Source organism: Pongo pygmaeus, chromosome 10 (genome assembly GCF_028885625.2).
Source record: "Pongo pygmaeus isolate AG05252 chromosome 10, NHGRI_mPonPyg2-v2.0_pri, whole genome shotgun sequence".
Lineage (NCBI taxonomy): Eukaryota > Metazoa > Chordata > Mammalia > Primates > Hominidae > Pongo > Pongo pygmaeus.
This window is the reverse complement of record NC_072383.2, coordinates 72,651,888-72,668,918: the sequence shown is the minus strand read 5'-3', so window position 1 is coordinate 72,668,918 and position 17,031 is coordinate 72,651,888. Positions and strand designations below refer to the sequence as shown.

Below are 17,031 nucleotides of genomic sequence, written 5' to 3'. Positions count from 1 at the left end.
TAGTGTTCTCTGATGGTAGTTTTTATTTCTGTGGGATCAGTAGTGATATCCTCTTTATCATTTTTATTGTGTCTATTTGATTCTTCTCACTTTTTTTCTTTATTAGTCTGGCTAGTGGTCTATCAATTTTGTTAATCTTTTCAAAAAAACACCTTCTGGATTCATTGATTTTTTGAAAGGTTTTTCGAGTCTCTATCTCCTTCAGTTCTTCTCTGATCTTAGTTATTTCTTGTCTTCTGCTAGCTTTTGAATTTGTTTGCTCTTGCTTCTCTAGTTCTTTTAATTGTGATGTTAGGGTGTCGATTTTAGATCTTTCCCACTTTCTTCTGTGGGCATTTAGTGCTATAAATTTCCCTCTAAACACTGCTTTAGCTGTGTCCCAGAGATTCTGGTATGTTGTGTCTTTGTTCTCATTGGTTTCAAGAAACTTACTTATTTCTGTCTTAACTTCATTACTTACCCAGTGGTCATTCAGGAGCAGATTGTTCAGTTTCCATGTAGTTGTGCAGTTTTGAGTGAGTTTCTTAATCCTGAGTTCTAATTTGATTGCACTGTGGTCTGAGAGACTGTTTGTTATGATTTCCCTTCTTTTGCATTTGCTGAGGAGTGTTTTACTTCCAATTACGTGGTCAATTTTAGAATAAGTGCAATGTGGTGCTGAGAAAAATGTATATTCTGTTGATTTGGGGTGGAGAGTTCTGTAGATGTCTGTTAGATCCACTTGGTCCAGAGCTGAGTTCACGTCCTGAATATCCTTGTTAATTTTTCTGTCTCATTGATCGTCTAACATTGACAGTGGGGTGTTAAAGTCTCCCGTTATTATTGTCTGGGAGCCTAAGTCTTTTCATAGGCCTCTAAGAGCTTGCTTTATGAATCTGGGTGCTCCTGTATTGGGTGCATATATATTTAGGATAGTTAGCTCTTCTTGTTGCATTGATCCGTTTACAATTATGTAATGCCCTTCTTTGTATTTTTGATCTTTGTTGGTTTAAAGTCTGTCTTATCAGAGACTAGGATTGCAACCACTGCTTTTTGTTGTTGTTGTTGTTGTTTTCTTTTTCTTTTCTTTTTTTTTTTTTTTTGCTTTCCATTTTCTTGGTAAATATTCCTCCATCCCTTTACTTTGAGCCTATGTGCATCTTTGCATGTGAGATGGGTCTTCTGAATACAGCACATCGATGGGTCTTGACTCTTTTTCCAATTAGCCAGTTTGTGTCTTTTAATTGAGACCATTTACATTTTCGGTTAATATTGTTATTTGTGAATTTGATCCTGTCATTATGATGCTAGCTGGTTATTTTGCCCATTAGTTGATTCAGTTTCTTCATAATGTTGATGGTTTTTACAATTTGGTATGTTTTTGCAGTGGCTGGTACCAGTTTTTCCTTTCCATATTTAGTGCTTCCTTCAGGGGCAAATTGTAAGGCAGGCCTGGTGGTGACAAAATCTCTCAGCATTTGCTTGTCTGTAAAGGATTGTATTTCTCCTTTGCTTATGAAGCTTAGTTTGGCTGGATATGAAATTATAGGCTGAAAATGCTTTTCTTCAAGAATGTTGAATATTGGCCTCCAACTCTCTTCTGGCTTGTACGATTTCTGCAGAGAGATCCACTGTTAGTCTGATGGACTTCCCTTTGTGGATAACCCAACCTTTCTCTCTGGCTGCCCTTAACATTTTTTCCTTCATTTCAACCTTAGTGAATCTGATGATTATGTGTCCTGGGGTTGCTCTTCTTGAGGAGTATCTTTGTGGTATTCTCTGCATTTCCTGAATTTGAACGTTGGCCTGTCTTGCTAGGTTGGGGAAGTTCTCCTGAATAATATCCTGCAGAGTGTTTTCCAGCTTGGTTCCATTCTCCCCGTCACTTTCAGGTACACCAATCTAACATAGGTTTGGTCTTATCATGTAGCTTTATTTCATTAAGTTGATCGTCAATCTCTGATATCCTTTCTTCTGCATGTTTGATTTGGCTATTGAGACTTGTGCATAATTCACGAAGTTCTTGTGCTGTGTTTTTCAGCTCCATCAGGTCATTTACATTCTTCTCTAAACTGGTTATTCTAGTTAGCAATTCTTCTAACCTTTTTTCAAGTTTTCAAGGTTTTTAGCTTCCTTGCATTGGATTAGAACATGCTCCTTTAGCTCAGAGGAGTTTGTTATTACCCACCTTCTGAAGCCTACTTCTGTCAATTCATCAAACTCATTCTCTGTCCAGTTTTGTTCCTTTGCTGGTGAGGAGTTGTGATCCTTTGAAGGAGAAGAGGCGTTCTGGTTTTTGGAATTTTCAGCCTTTTTGCCCTGGCTTTTCCTCATCTTCATGGATTTATCTACCTTTGGACTTTGATGTTGGTGACCTTTGGATGAGGTTTTTGCGTGGACATGCTTTTTGTTGATGGTGATGCTATTCTTTCTGTTTGTTAGTTTTACTTCTAACAGTCAGGCCCCTCTGCTGCAGGTCTGTGGGATTTTGCTGGAGGTCCACTCCAGACCCTGTTTGCCTGGGTATCACCAGTGGAGCTGCAGAACAGCAAAGATTGCTGCCTGTTCCTTCCTCCAGGAGCTTCGTCCCAGAGGGCCACCCACCAGATGCCAGCTGGAGCTCTCCTGTATGAGGTGTCTGTTGTCCCCTGCTGGGAGGTGTCTCCCAGTCAGGAGGGACGGGGGTCAGGGACCCACTTGAAGAGGCAGTTTGTTTCTTAGCAGAGCTCAAGCACTGTGCTGGGAGATCTGCTACTCTCTTCAGAGCCAGCAGGCAGGAATGTTTAAGTCTGCTGAAGCTGCCCCTACAGTTGCCCCTTCCCCCAGGTGCTCTGTTTCAAAGAGATGGGAGTTTTGTCTATAAGCCCCTGACTGGGGCTGCTGCCTTTGTTTCAGAGATGCCCTGCCAAGAGAGGAGGAATCTAGAGAGGCAGTCTGGCTACAGTGGATTTGCAGGGCTGTGGTGGGCTCTATCCAGTTCGAACTTCCTGGTGGCTTTGCTTGCACTGTGAGGGGAGGCCACCTACTCAAGCCTTAATAATGGTGGATGCCCCTCCCCCACCAAGCTCAAGTGTCCCAGGTCGACTTCAGACTGCTGTGCTGGCAGTGAGAATTGCAAGCCTGTGGATCTCAGCTTGCTGGTCTCTATGTGGGTGGGATTCACTGAGCTAGACCGCTTGGCTCCCTGGCTTCAACCCCCTTTCCAGGGGAGTGAACGGTCTGTCTCACTGGCATTCCAGGTGCCACTGGAATATGAAAAAAAAGCTCCTGCAGCTAGCTCAGTGTCTGCCCAAATGGCTTCCCAGTTTTGTACTTGAAACCCAGGGTCCTGGTGGTGTAGGCACCCGAGGGAATCTCCTGGTCTGCGGGTTGCAAAGACCGTGGGAAAAGCATAGTGTCTGGGCCAGAATGCACTGTTCCTCACAGCACAGTCCCTCACGGCTTCCCTTGGCTAGGGGAGGGAGTTCCCCAACTCCTTGTGCTTTCCAGGTGAGGGGATGCCCCACCCTGTTTCTGCTTGCCCTCCATGGGCTGCACCCACTGTCTAACCAGTCCCAGTGAGATAAGGCGGATACCTCAGTTGGAAATGCAGAAATCACCTGCCTTCTACATTGATCTTGCTGTGAGCTGCAGACCAGAGCTGTTCCTTTTTGGCCATCTTGCCCATGTAAGCTGCAGTATTGTTAACTATAGACACTGCTGTACAGCAGATCTCTAGAAATTATTCAACTTGAATAACAGAAATTTATACCTGTCCAATAGCAAATACCTGTTTTCTTGTCTACCCAGCCCCTGGCAACCACTATACCATTCCCTGTAGTACGGGTAGTTATGAGTTTTACTTTTTAACATTCCACATATAAATGATATCACACAATATTTGTCTTTCTTTGCCTGGTTTATTGCACTTAGCGTAATGTTCTCTAGGCTTATTTACGTTGCTACATATGACCGGATTTCTTTCTTTTCTAATGATGAATAATGTTTTATTGTATGTGTATACCACATTTTTCTTTATCCATTTATTAGTGTACATTTAGGGTATTTTCATGTCTTGTGTCTTATAAATAATGCTGCAGTGAACATAGGAGTGCAGCTATCACTTCAAGATCTCTTGTAGCATTTTGTGATTGACATAGTTTTTACATTTATGAATACCTAGCCTTTTAATCTCTCATTATGGTAGGAGAATACTTTAAGAATACTGATGGAAAGAGGCAAATACTCTTCTTCTATAAAAACTAAAAATGCTAGCTACTCATGATCCCACTCTTCCTTGCAGCTGACCTTGACTTGGTAGCTTCTAAGGAAGCATCTGTTTTTCTCAGCTGGTGAGGATGGTAGTAAATGATGAAAGGTGACATCTGTGAAAACAGAAATACTTGAAGTACTTGAAGGAATATTGAACACATCAATACTATAGTGGGTTTTTTGCCTTGTTTCTGGAAATTAATTAAAAACTTTGCTCTTTTTTCTTTCCAATGATTAATTTAATAAACTCATTTTCTGCTTTTTTACATATAGGTAGATTCTGAACTGAAAATCTGACTGGTTCCAACTTCATACTTTGTTTTTTTAATGACTTTCCTTCCTTTGGAATTTGTAAAGAATGCAGTCTTCATGTGTCTTTTTTCATCCATTTTATTATAAACTGCTTGTTCATGGAGGCTTTATTTTATATATTTCTTTATTATACATAATATTTAAGAAAATGGCATTTTAATATGGATGATTAAATGAACATGTGATTACATATTAATAGAAAAAGCATAGGTCTGAGAAATACTTAAAGCAAATACTCTGCTAACATTTTTACCTTACATAAGCCATAGTATCTCTGGGTCACAGGTTTTTCACATATAAAAAGAAATGGCCAGATAAGTTTTATGGGCCTAGAAATTACGTATTCTTTGTCTTAGTTTATTCTTTTCTGTAGATCTTGAAGGTAAGGACCCTTTGATATAATATGCTTCTGTAAGATTTCAGAAGCAGGTGTATCTAAAATAAATTTTCAGCCCCAATTAGATTCATGTTTGTTTGTTTTTCTGCCCACAAACTAAAGATTGGCTAAACAAGTGACAAAATAGCTTCAGCTCAAGGGAAGAGTACTAATTTGTGTATTTCTGTTCCAGGACAGTCCTACTTCCATTGTCTCTTCTCTGTGTAATCTCAGTTCCTCCAGTTCTGCCTGAGACTAAGTAGCTCAGCAATTAGAGTAGCTTAGCGTTTTCCAGATCTTACTTTCCTGTAATTGATCTGTCTCAAATCCCCAGCTGACAATCTCTAGTGGCCTTTTTATTTCAGTATTTGCTTGGAGATGAAACAATAAGTGGCGAGCAAATCCAAACTTTCCCTCTGTATCTCAACAGATATCACTAATGAATCATGTCACTCTTTCTTGCTGAGCGTCCATATGTTCAGCCACTCCTCAGAACACCACTCCAGGAAGTCAATACCAATCAAGGTTGGCATGGTTTTTTGCAGACACTTTATATTAACTCACTCACCACTCACACACTCATTTCAATACTTTTTTGGCTTGCTTTCTTGACACATAGAGGCTGGCAACTTATAAGCTGCATTTTCCAAATATCCTTTTAACTAAGTGTGCAGGCATGGGACTTAGGTTCTGCCAAGCAGATGCATCTGCATAAAACATGAATGAAGAGAAAGAATACGAAGCAACTGTTGCATATCACATCTACTGGGGTAGATGTGATAAAATTTCTAGTTTCTAGCTCCTATTGTAGAGGCAATGGAAATGGCAATATCTTTCTCTTTCAGTGACCTCATGATGTGGTTGGGCATTTCTTCTAAAGATGTCGTTCTTCAAGTGCATCTTCTACTCATGTAGTAGCCAAGCTTAAAAACCACCCCAACAATTCTGTATTATGTGACTTCCACTAACCAATTCCTTAATAAATTAGAACAAACCAGCTAGATTAGCTTCTAGTGTCTGCAGCTAAGAATCATGACCTATCCAAAGTTGAAATGCACTTGTTACCTTTGTCGGTTAGTAATGTGTTTGTGAGTAGTGGTTGAAACAAGGAACCTATTTTTCACTTGGTGCTTAACAATGTCATCCCAAACAATCTTCGACATCTGAATTTCACTTCATTATTAAAACATAGGGCATTTACATCCTTATATTGTCTACATACTAGGCAGGAGGGAAAGGGTGGGCTAAAAGTTTTCTTCTAACTGTACATTATTTGAGAAGAGATGCCATACCAGGGGTTATTGTTGACATCTCAGTGACTAGAACTGTGTCTCATGTACTCCCTGAGGCATGAATGTTGGTATTTCACTATCCTGTTTCTATAATACAGACAAGCAAGGGAATAAATACTATACATTATGTTGAGTGAGACATCCTACAATGTTTGCAACGCTGTTACTGCCTTACTTGCTGTTGTCACCTAGGGCTTCTCTGATAAACTCCAACCAAATATTACTCAAATACAAGGCTACCTTGAAGATATTATGGATTTGATTCCAGATCACCACAATAAGGTGAACATTGCAATAAATCACATGATTTTTTTGGTTTTCTGGTATATATAAAACTTATTTTTACATTATACTGTAGCCTATTCACACATTTCCTGATTTTATATATATATCCCCCTATACAAACACAAGAGTATAGATAGATAGATAGATAGATAGACAGACAGACAGACAGACAGACAGATAGATAGATAGACAGACAGACAGAGATAGAGAAGGGGAGAGACACAGAGACCTGCTACAGAGATGTGTGTTTGGTTCCAGACCACTGAAATAAATTGAGTCATACAATTTTTTTGGTTTCCCAGTGTTTGTAAAAGTTATGTTTATACCATACTATAACTATTACGTGTGCAATAGCATTGTGTTTAAAAAATAATGTACATACCTTAATTTTTAAAATACTGTTCTTTTATCAGACAGGGTCTATCACCCAGGTTGGCTCAATCTTGGCTCACTGCAACCTTCGCCTCCTGGGTACAAGCAATTCTTGTACCTCACCCCCAACCCCCCAAGGAGCTGGGATTACAAGCGCCTGCCACCACACCCAGCTAATTGTTGTATTTTTAGTAGAGATGGGGTTTCACCTTGTTGGCCAGGCTGGTCTTGAGCCCCTAACCTCAAGTGACCCACTCGTCTTGGCCCTCCAAAGTTCTAGAATTATAGGCATGAGCCACTGTACCCAGCCTAAAATTACTTTATTTCTGGAAAATTCTAATCATCTGAGCCTTCAGCAAGTGGTAATCTTTTTGCTGGTGGAGAGTCTTGCTTTGATGTTGATGGCTGCTGATCAATCAGGGTAGTGGTTCATGAAGGCTGGAGTGGCTGTGGCAATTACTTAAAATAAGACAATAATGAAGTTTGACATATTGATTGATTCTTCCATTCATGAAGGATTTCTCTGTAATATGCAATGTATGGTAGCATTTTAGCTACACTAGAGCTTCTTTTAAAATCAGAGAAATCCTCTCAAATCCTGTTGCTGCTTTATCAACTAAGTTTATGTACTATACTAAATCCATTGTTGTCATTACAACAATGCTCCTAGCATCTTCACTAGGAGTGGATCCCATCTCAAGAAATCACTCCCTGCTCATTCATAGACAGCAACTTTCCATCCATTGATATTATATCATGAGATTGCAGCAATTCATTCACATCTTCAGGCTCCACCTCTAATCCTAGTTCTCTTACAATTTCCACCACACTTGACAGTTACTTCCACCACTGTAGTCTTGAGCCCCTCAAAGTCAGCCATGAAGGTTAGAATCAACTTCTTCCAAACTCAAGCTAATATTGTTATTTTGACCTCCACACATGAATCACTAGTGTTCTGAATGGCGTCTAGATTGGTGAATCTTTTCCAGAAGTTTTTCAATTTACTTTGCCCAGATCCATCAGAATTACCAAAATGTGATACAGGCATAGAGTAAGCACATACCGTTAGTAAAATGGTGCCAATAGACTTGCTAGACTCAGGATTGCCAAAAAACTTCAATTTGTAAAAAATGCAGTTTCTGCAAAGTGCAGTAAAGCAAAGCACAATAAAACCAGGTATGCCTGTATTTAGATGAAATATTTAGTTATCAACTTGATGGAACACAAACATACCAAAAAGCCCATCTGCTCATAAATAACTTTCCAAAAGCTTGTCATTGAATGTGAATTTTCTACTTTTAGAGTCACATATCACATATTTGGATTAAGATATTTGGCATGCAGAGAACATATGCTCGATCGCATATGTATTATTCAGTAGTGGCAGCTCAAACACTTATCACTACTTATTATCTTGTTACTCCAGAGAAAATTATTAAACAGGCATGTAAATCTTCATGCAGAATAGAGCAGAATAGAAGCTGCATCTGAGGAAGGGAGAGGAAGCCTGGATAGACTACTGGGCAACATGAACAATTGGAATGGATTCCAGGAATTAACTGAAATAAAGAGGGAAACAAGTGCACAAAATCTTCTGTCCCAATCATACCTTTAAATGGGCCAGTTCCTGTTAGGAATACATATTAAACAGTTCCTTCATATATGTTAGAGGTTTAGAAGTTTAATTCATAGCACCCTTCTCTCCTCTGTTTGAGGTTGAAATCAACTGAAAAATGACCAGGTAGATGAAAAGTACAAATTTTCTCTTGTAATCATGTCCATATGCTATGCTTAAATCTTTGCTAAAATTAGCTTATAATAGTTGACCTTTAAATTATCCTTATTACCCACTAACTGGCACACCTCAACATCCCCAGCCTTCACAATGCATGTACACGCACAAACACATACACACCGTGTTAGTCCATTTTCACACTGCTGTAAGGAACTGCCTGAGGCTGGGTAACTTCTAAAAGAAAGGTTTAATTGACTCACAGTACAGCATGGCTAGGAGGCCTCAGGAAACTTAAAATCATGGCTGAAGGCAAAGGGGAAGCAAGACACCTTCTTCACAAGGCAGTAGGAAGGAGAATGAATGCGGGAGGAACTACCAAACACTTACAAAACCATAAGATATTGTGAGAACTCATTCACTATCACGAGAACAGCATGGGGAAAACTGTCCACATGATCCAAGTACCTCCTCCTGGTGTGTCCCTGGACACGTGGAGATTATGGGGATTAAAAGTCGATGAGATTTTGGGTGGGGACACAGCCAAACCATCTCTCTCTCTCACACACACACACACAGACACAAACACACACACAAGGGGAAGCACGTTGTACTGAGAGCAGGCAAAACTGAAGAGAAATGAGAGTGGGCTGAGTCACATGTAATCAGTTCATATCCCCAAGTCACCCATTAGATGTCTTTCCACTTGCTTCAAATTGGTGAGTTAGAACAGAGGCAAGGCCAGACAAGAGAACAGGAGTTCTTGTGGAACACAGTTCCACTGTGGTGGAAGGCTCCCCCCACAAAAACATGAAGAAAGGGGAATACACATTTATGTACTCTCCACTGATGATTCTTAGGAGTTAAAGTCAGAGAGCTAGGGTAAATAGTGACAAAGCAATTACAGACAATAATGCTATCATCATTAGCATTTCATCAACCTACATTATCGTTAAAGGATAATGATAAGTCATATTATGCTGTTAGAGTATTATATTGTGGCCTTCCTATAATTCTTACAGAAAAACATTTTAAAGGTACAAAATATACTATGCCTTCCACTATCTTTCCATCTTATTTGTGAGACAAAATAGAGATTAAAGAACAATATAAACAACTTGGCTCACACATATGTCTCCAGTCTCAACCCCCACTTGTTCTGAATTTATTTTATAGTCTAGAAAAAACAATCTGCCTATAATGATCATGATACATTTCATATTACTCTTTGCCTCTGCACTTGTGCTTTTGCTATTTCCTCTCCTCAAAATGGATTTTCATGCCTCTTTTATCTAGCATTAAATATCTTTCAAATCTCAGTTCAAGTATTATTTTATTTCGCTAGGAACATTTTCTTGAATCTTCTGGATGCAATAAGTAGCCATCTTCTGTGAGTTAATAATAACACTTTTGACAGTATTTGAAATTGTATATAATATATTTGTTAAGTCCACTGGAATATAAAAGTAGCTTAGGTTGAGGATCGTTATTTTTTAAAATATTTGCATCTTTCTAACTTAGCACAGAGATTGTTCTATAGTAGGCACTTAAGTGCTTTTTTGAACTAGAGAGGGGAGAGACAATAGAGTTATTAGGACAGAAAGGACTCTCAGGAAAGGCAAATCATGCATGAAGAGACAATTAATCAAAATATATTTTAGAAATTTTGTAAATGGCATAGTTCTTAATACAGTAGATCTTTAAGTTTTGAAATGGCACATTAATTTTTTAAAATCTTAAAAGGGTAATATTTTTATAATTAAAAGGAAACACATCTGAATGACACTGAATTCTTTTAAAAATTCCAGAAAGATAACTAAAGAGACTCTTGTAAAATGATGAGTCCCTAGATATGTGTTTATATTGTTCTATTTTGTATCATAAGCATCATTAGATATTTAATGGTTAATTCATAATCACTCAACATTGTGATTCAGAATGTGTCAATTACATAAACTACTCAATTCAAACACCAGAATGATAGAGAATAAATTGAATTTACATTCTGAGGTGTATTCTAAGAAACAAATATAAATCATAATAATGTGGATATTTTTCATTCATTCCTGATTATAACAACACATTATGAAGTCAGTGACCTGCTTCTTGAAGAGCATCTGTTGAATATAATATTGTTATATTTGGATAATCTGCAGGTAAAATCTTGTTTCTCAAATTGCTTCCCAGGGGGAAATCCTGGTAGAACATTGCTATTCAATGATAAAGTAGACTTGGCTTTTTCAATCACATTTATGGAGATATTTTCTCCTACACAGATCTGATAAGATTGACATCTTTCTGTTCAATTCTTCTGTGTAAAGGCTATAGAGGAAGCATTACACATCTGTAACACCATATATAGACAAACCAGTTACTGGCTACTCTCGTCAAGAACCAAACTCCCTCATTCTCAACCTTTTGGTTTATGTCTTAATATGCTTGAGTTCTGGCTTTAGTTTAAGTTCACTATTTCAATTCTGTAATTCTGTGGTATTTATTACTTATTTAAAGATATAATTGAAAACTTAGGTCTGCAAATATTTGCATGAGATTTCTACAGAAACTTATGTTTTGACTTTCATAAAAATATTAAAATTTATTAGAGAATTATTGATTTCATTTTCTAAGATTTACAATTTACTAGGACCAAATTAAATGCTTTGTAATTAATGCTAATTCTTATAAATCAACCCTTCCTCACTTAGCAATGCCAAACTAAATGATAAAATTTGTATCCACCTACTCAATCATTGCTAGAACCAATCATTTATTTGAATTTGTGTTTTCTCAATCATTCATGCACAATGAATCATTCTTAGAACTGCTCAGTCCTAAAGATATTTGACAAATGTTGCACTTAGAAACAGCTTTGTTTTCCAAATTGCATTTTCTGCACTTCACTTCTTTTTTATTGCTAAACGTATTTGTGTAAAAAATAGTATCAAACGAGTTGCCGATTTCATTTTAATTGACTTAAAATCCTCTTGAAATTGTTATAAGCCAAAAAATACACAATTGTTTGCTATAGTTTGTATGTGTTAAAGAGAAAAGACATCCAACTGAGTTCCTAGTGGTACCTTTGTAAAAATACTGCTTTATTCTATTATTCCAATAAAAAAAACTCTAAAATATAACCTAAAAACTACCTCAACTAACTTTTAAATTAATCTCTGCATCTCTGCTAATGCAAAACAGAAATATTTGATTTCATGAAAATTAAAGTGAATTTCTAGTGTATTTAGGCCTTTCTATCTCTGTGAGCAACACTAAGCAAAATCAGTTTCAGATTAATTATGAGCATTGCAAAGAGTAGTCACCTGAAAACATACTAAAAATATGAAACCAAGATAATTTTTAAAGCTTTCTTCTTTTATTTCTTCCTTCCTGTAATTTTTCTTTACATTTGCTATATAACAGCCATTAATACATCACAATGATGTCTGAAAAACTTCATATTTGTTCTTGTTAATTTGTTACCACTTGATTTGTTTATTTGTTTTCACTATAGCAAACAGGCTACTACAACTTAAACATCAGGAACTTATTTTTCTGTTTGCTTACTCTCATGGTAGATTTTACTTTTGAAAGTGATGATATTTTCCCCCCTTTATTGTGATTTTTACTAAAATAGATATCAATATTGTAGTAAGAATAACAGATTGCTTATCTTTAGGATTTTTAGTGGAGAAATGAATTTTTATTTACAATTCTGTAGTTTCTCCTCCCCGTTTCTTTCTCTCTCCTTCCTTCCTTCCTTCCTCCTTCCTTCCTTCCTTCCTTCCTTCTTTCTTTCTTTCTTTCCTTCTTTCTTTCTTCCCTTCTTTCTTTCTTTCTTTCTTTCTTTCTTTCTTTCTTTCTTTGACAATTTTGCTGTGTCACCCAGGCTGGAGTTGGAGGCTGTGAGTGGCTCAATCTTGGCTCACTGCAGACTCTGCCTCCCAGGTTCCAGCGATTCTCCTGCCTCAGCCTCCTGGGTAACTGGGATTACAGGCACACACCACCACGCCCGGCTAATTTTTGTATTTTTAGTAGAGACACAGGTCTCACCATGTTGGCCAGGCTGGTCTCAAACTCCTGGCCTCAAGTGATCTGCCAGCCTCCTAAAGTGCTGGGATTATAGGCGTGAGTCATCGCGCCGGGCCTCTCCTCTCAGTTTCATCTTGCATTTTTCTTCATCTCTATCAATGTCATCATCACTGTTTAAGCCTATGTTATGGCTATCTTAGACCCAGATATTGCTACATCCTTTTGGCTATTTTTAAAACCTCAAATTTTCTTTCTCCTCTCTAATCAAACCTGTGCAAAATTTACAGAATTATCTTACAAAAAAAAATTTTTATTCCTCTGATCAAAATCTACAAAAATTCTACCTATTTTGTGTCATATTTATTGTAAAGCAGTTTCTCTGGTTTGAAATTTATCATAATATAGCTCAGTGCAGCTTTACAGGAGCAGAAAAATCAGTACTGTGGAAACAATTAATAAGTGATTTAAATTATTCAACACTATCACCTTTCTTGAAATCTCCGTTGTTCCCCCTCACCTGCCTTTCTGTGAGCATTTTCCCTGCTTAAGGTATGAGTCAGTTCTAGATCATGCTGGTGCCTCCTTAATAATTTTTTTCTTACTCCATTTATATTTTTTATTTTTATTTCTCAAGGTCAGGAACATTATACCACAAGGTTGCCCTGATTCTGAAAACATTTTCCATTCGTTGTCCCCTATTTTATTTGTCTCATAGCTAATGATTTCTCTAAGAAGTGACAACCTTGTCTTTTTTCTCACCTCCAATTTGTTGTCTGAGGCTTCACTGGGAAGCCATGAAGACCTTTGATTCTGGACAGAAATACTATACCAGATATCCTGAATCTAACCAGAAAAAGTGAAAAGAAAAAGAATGCATTAACATTGTCATCCAGCTCAGTCACCATGGGTAACTATGAGGCTAATAGAATGTATTTAATCTCTTCTCCCTGTAGAGAGCTCATCTCCGTGTGAAATCCTACGTTATCTTCCCAGGTATGTTCTCAAGGACATTAAGCTGTCCATGCTGGAAAAATACTAACTAGAAATATGTGCTAGCTAATTTTTACATAAATTTTATATAAATTTTTAGTAGCATATGTAAAGATAAAGAGTAAAGTGTAAATGTAAGTAGAACTAAAAATATAGTCAATCAAGAGTGAAACCAAATGTTGCTGACTCAAAACCTTATGTTCCTCCAGCTTACTAGTTGTGATTTCCTACACAAATAAAGTCTGATTGGATAGCTTCTTCCAAATTGCCCCATTTTGACCAACTTCTCAAAGAAGTACAAAGTGGAACTTGAATATTCTGTGTGGGTATTTTTAAAAATTTATTTCGCATACAAACACATACACACATACTTCCTATGTTTAAAATCTGAAACGAGAAAAAGATTCCTTTGTGGTCACTTTTGGGTTTGACTTTCTCAATATACAGAAAAACATCATCTAGTTTCCTCAACTGTAAAACAAGGTTAGTATTCATAGTGTTGTGCCAAATACAGTCATGCACTGGATAATGATATTTTTGGTCAATGACAGAATGAATACACTATAGTGATCCCATACTATTATAATGGAGCTAGAAATTTTCTATCACTTAGTGATGTTGTAGCTGTCTTAATCTCATAGGGCAATGCATTACTCACGTGTTTGTGGTGATGGGGTGTAAACCTACTACACTATCAGTTGTATATAAAAGTACAGCACACACAATTGTGTACAGTACTCAATGCTTGATAATGACAATAAATGACTATGTTACTGGTTTATGTATTTACTATACTATACATCTAACATTATTTTAGAGTATACTCCTTTTACTTATAAAAAAATGTTAACTATAAAATAGCCTCAGACAAGTCCTTCAGGAGGTATTCCAGAAGAAGGCAGTGTTATCATAGGATATGACAGCTCCATGTGTGTTACCGATCCTGAAGACCTTCAAATGGGACAAGATGTGGAGGTGGAAAACAGTGATACTGATGATCCTGACCCTGTGTAAACTCAGGCAGTTGAATGTGTATGTGTGTTAGATTTTACAGAAATGTTTTAAAATAAAAAATAAAACTTCAATATTGAAAAAAAGCTTATAGAATAAGGATATAAGGAAATAAAACATTTGTTTATTTCTATAAGCCATGTTTAGGTTTTAAGCTAAGTGTTGTTACAAAAAAAAAAACAAATTAAAAAGAAATAAAAAATTTCTACAGAAAACTGTTATAAAGTGAGCTAAGGTTAATTTATTATTAAAGAAAAAAAATTTTAAACAAATTTAATGTAGCCTAAGTGTTCAGTGTTTATAAGGTCTACAGTAGTGTACAGCAATGTTCTAGGCCTTCATATTCGCTCACCACTCACTCACTGACTCACCAAGAGCAACTTTCTGTCCTACAAGTTCCATTCATGATAATTGCCCTATATAGGTGTGCCAATTTTTATCTCTTATGCTCTATTTTCACTACACCTTTTCTATATTTAGATATGTTTAAACACGTAACTACTTACCAGTGTGTTACAATTGTCTACAATATTCAGTACAGTAACATGCTGTATAGGTTTGTAGCCAAGGAGCAATGGGCTATACCCAATAGCCTAGGTGTGCAGTAGTCTATGCCATGTAGGTTTGTGTAAATACTCTATGATGTTTGCCAAAGACAGAATTGCCTACTGACGAATTTCTTACAAAGTACCCCTGTCATCAAACCGGGCATGACTGTATGTGCAAAGCCCAAAAAACAGGGACTTGTACACAGATATGCTATATAAAAGGTTAGTTATTGTCATTATTACCATCATCATTATCAGTGGGTTTATATTTCCTTGTTCCATATGATGTCTCCACAGCGTTTGAAGAAAATGAGATGGAGAGTCGGATCTGTCGCCGCCACCGCCACCGCCGCCGCCCCCGCCCCGGGAGCCGCCAGCACCCTCGGGTCGCTGCCAGAGCACCATGCCGTCGGAGAAGACCTTCAAGCAGCGCCGCACCTTCCAACGAAGAGTAGAAGATGTCCGACTTATTCTATCGCAGCATCCAACCAAAATCCTGGTGATAATAGAACGATATAAGGGTGAGAAGCAGCTTCCTGTCCTGAATAAAACGAGGTTCCTTGTACCTGACCACGTCAACATGAGTGAGCACATCAAGATAATTACAAAGCGCTTACATCTCAATGCTACTCAAACCTTCTTCCTGTTGGTAAATGGACACAGCAAGTTGAGCGTCTCCACACCAATCTCAGAGGCGTATGAGAGTGGGAAGTATGAAGATGGATTCCTGTATATGGTCTATGTCTCTCCCAGGAGACATTTGAGATGAAACTGTCAGTGTAAAACTAGAAAAATGCAGCTATTCTATAATTTTTTCAACGCTTACCAAGGAAGAAAAAGGGATGTTACCAACTGAGATTGATCAGTTCATCTAATCACAGATCATCAAAGTAGTGTTCCCACCTAGGAGTGTTAGGAAATTGTGTTTGTACTTCAAGCAGAAAAACTAAGCTCTAAGTGAGCACGTTCAGCTTTGGAAACTATATTATTTAATGTAGGCTAGCTGTTTTCAAATGTAAAAGTTAAAAATGAAACTTTGCGTAAAAAGAAAGAAAAGGAAGGAAGGAAGGAAGGAAAGAAAGAAAGAAAAAGAGAAAGAAAAAAGAAAGAAAGAAAGAAAGAAAGAAAGAAAGAAAGAAAGAAAGAAAGGAAGGAAGGAAGGAAGGAAGGGAGAAAATGAGATGTACTCTCTTCCCCTGCCTTGGTGATTAGGGAAGCACATGCTGATGTGGAGGTGAGACACTGAGCATTACAGAGGGAAAACTTCCTAGAGAATCTCCTGGACCTGCTGTGCACTGCACACATGAAAATAAACTTTTATATGTTGCTGAGATTCGGAAGTTATTATTACTACATAACTTAGAATTTCTGACTAATAAATGATTTTATTAGCAATGCAATATAGCTTCTTATTAAGTGATTACAGCCTTTGCCAGTTTCAAGCTACGTGTCCCTAGGAACCTCTGTATTGCCCTAATTTTTTATCTATTAAAAAGAAAGTGAGACTATTATTATCGTAAAGGATTAATATGACAGTAATGTAAACTTTACAGAAATGTAATATGATAGGATGCTTCACATGTAGGAACCCCTTATCAGTTGTTACTATTTTTAATATTAAATTTGTTATTTTTAAATGAACTAAATACAACACAGGCCTTTTGATAACCAGTACATATAGCGGAGAATTCAGTTAAAACTTTTTGGAAATACAATCTTATCTGTATCTTGTGGGATTTGGTAGGGTTCTAAATTGGAATAATTTCTATGGAGTAAAATTTGACAATATCTATGTACAATAGATATACAATTCTTTGTACAATGTCTATGTACATACATAGATATTCATTGAAACAT

The 17,031-nt window shown here is 37.2% G+C and overlaps 1 protein-coding gene across 1 annotated transcript; it reads left to right on the top strand.

The window, feature by feature from the left end:
• The first annotated feature begins 15,577 nt into the window (after window positions 1-15,577).
• LOC129010433 (microtubule-associated proteins 1A/1B light chain 3B-like) lies at window positions 15,578-15,943 on the top strand. The gene has a single exon (XM_054444642.1). The coding sequence runs from the start codon at window positions 15,578-15,580 to the stop codon at window positions 15,941-15,943; it is 366 nt and encodes a 121-aa protein (XP_054300617.1).
• The last annotated feature ends 1,088 nt before the right edge of the window (window positions 15,944-17,031 follow it).

What these genes read in the sequence shown, in the direction of transcription:
- LOC129010433 (XM_054444642.1), top strand. Translation starts at nt 15,578, where the DNA reads ATGCCGTCGGAGAAGACCTTCAAGCAGCGCCGCACCTTCCAACGAAGA.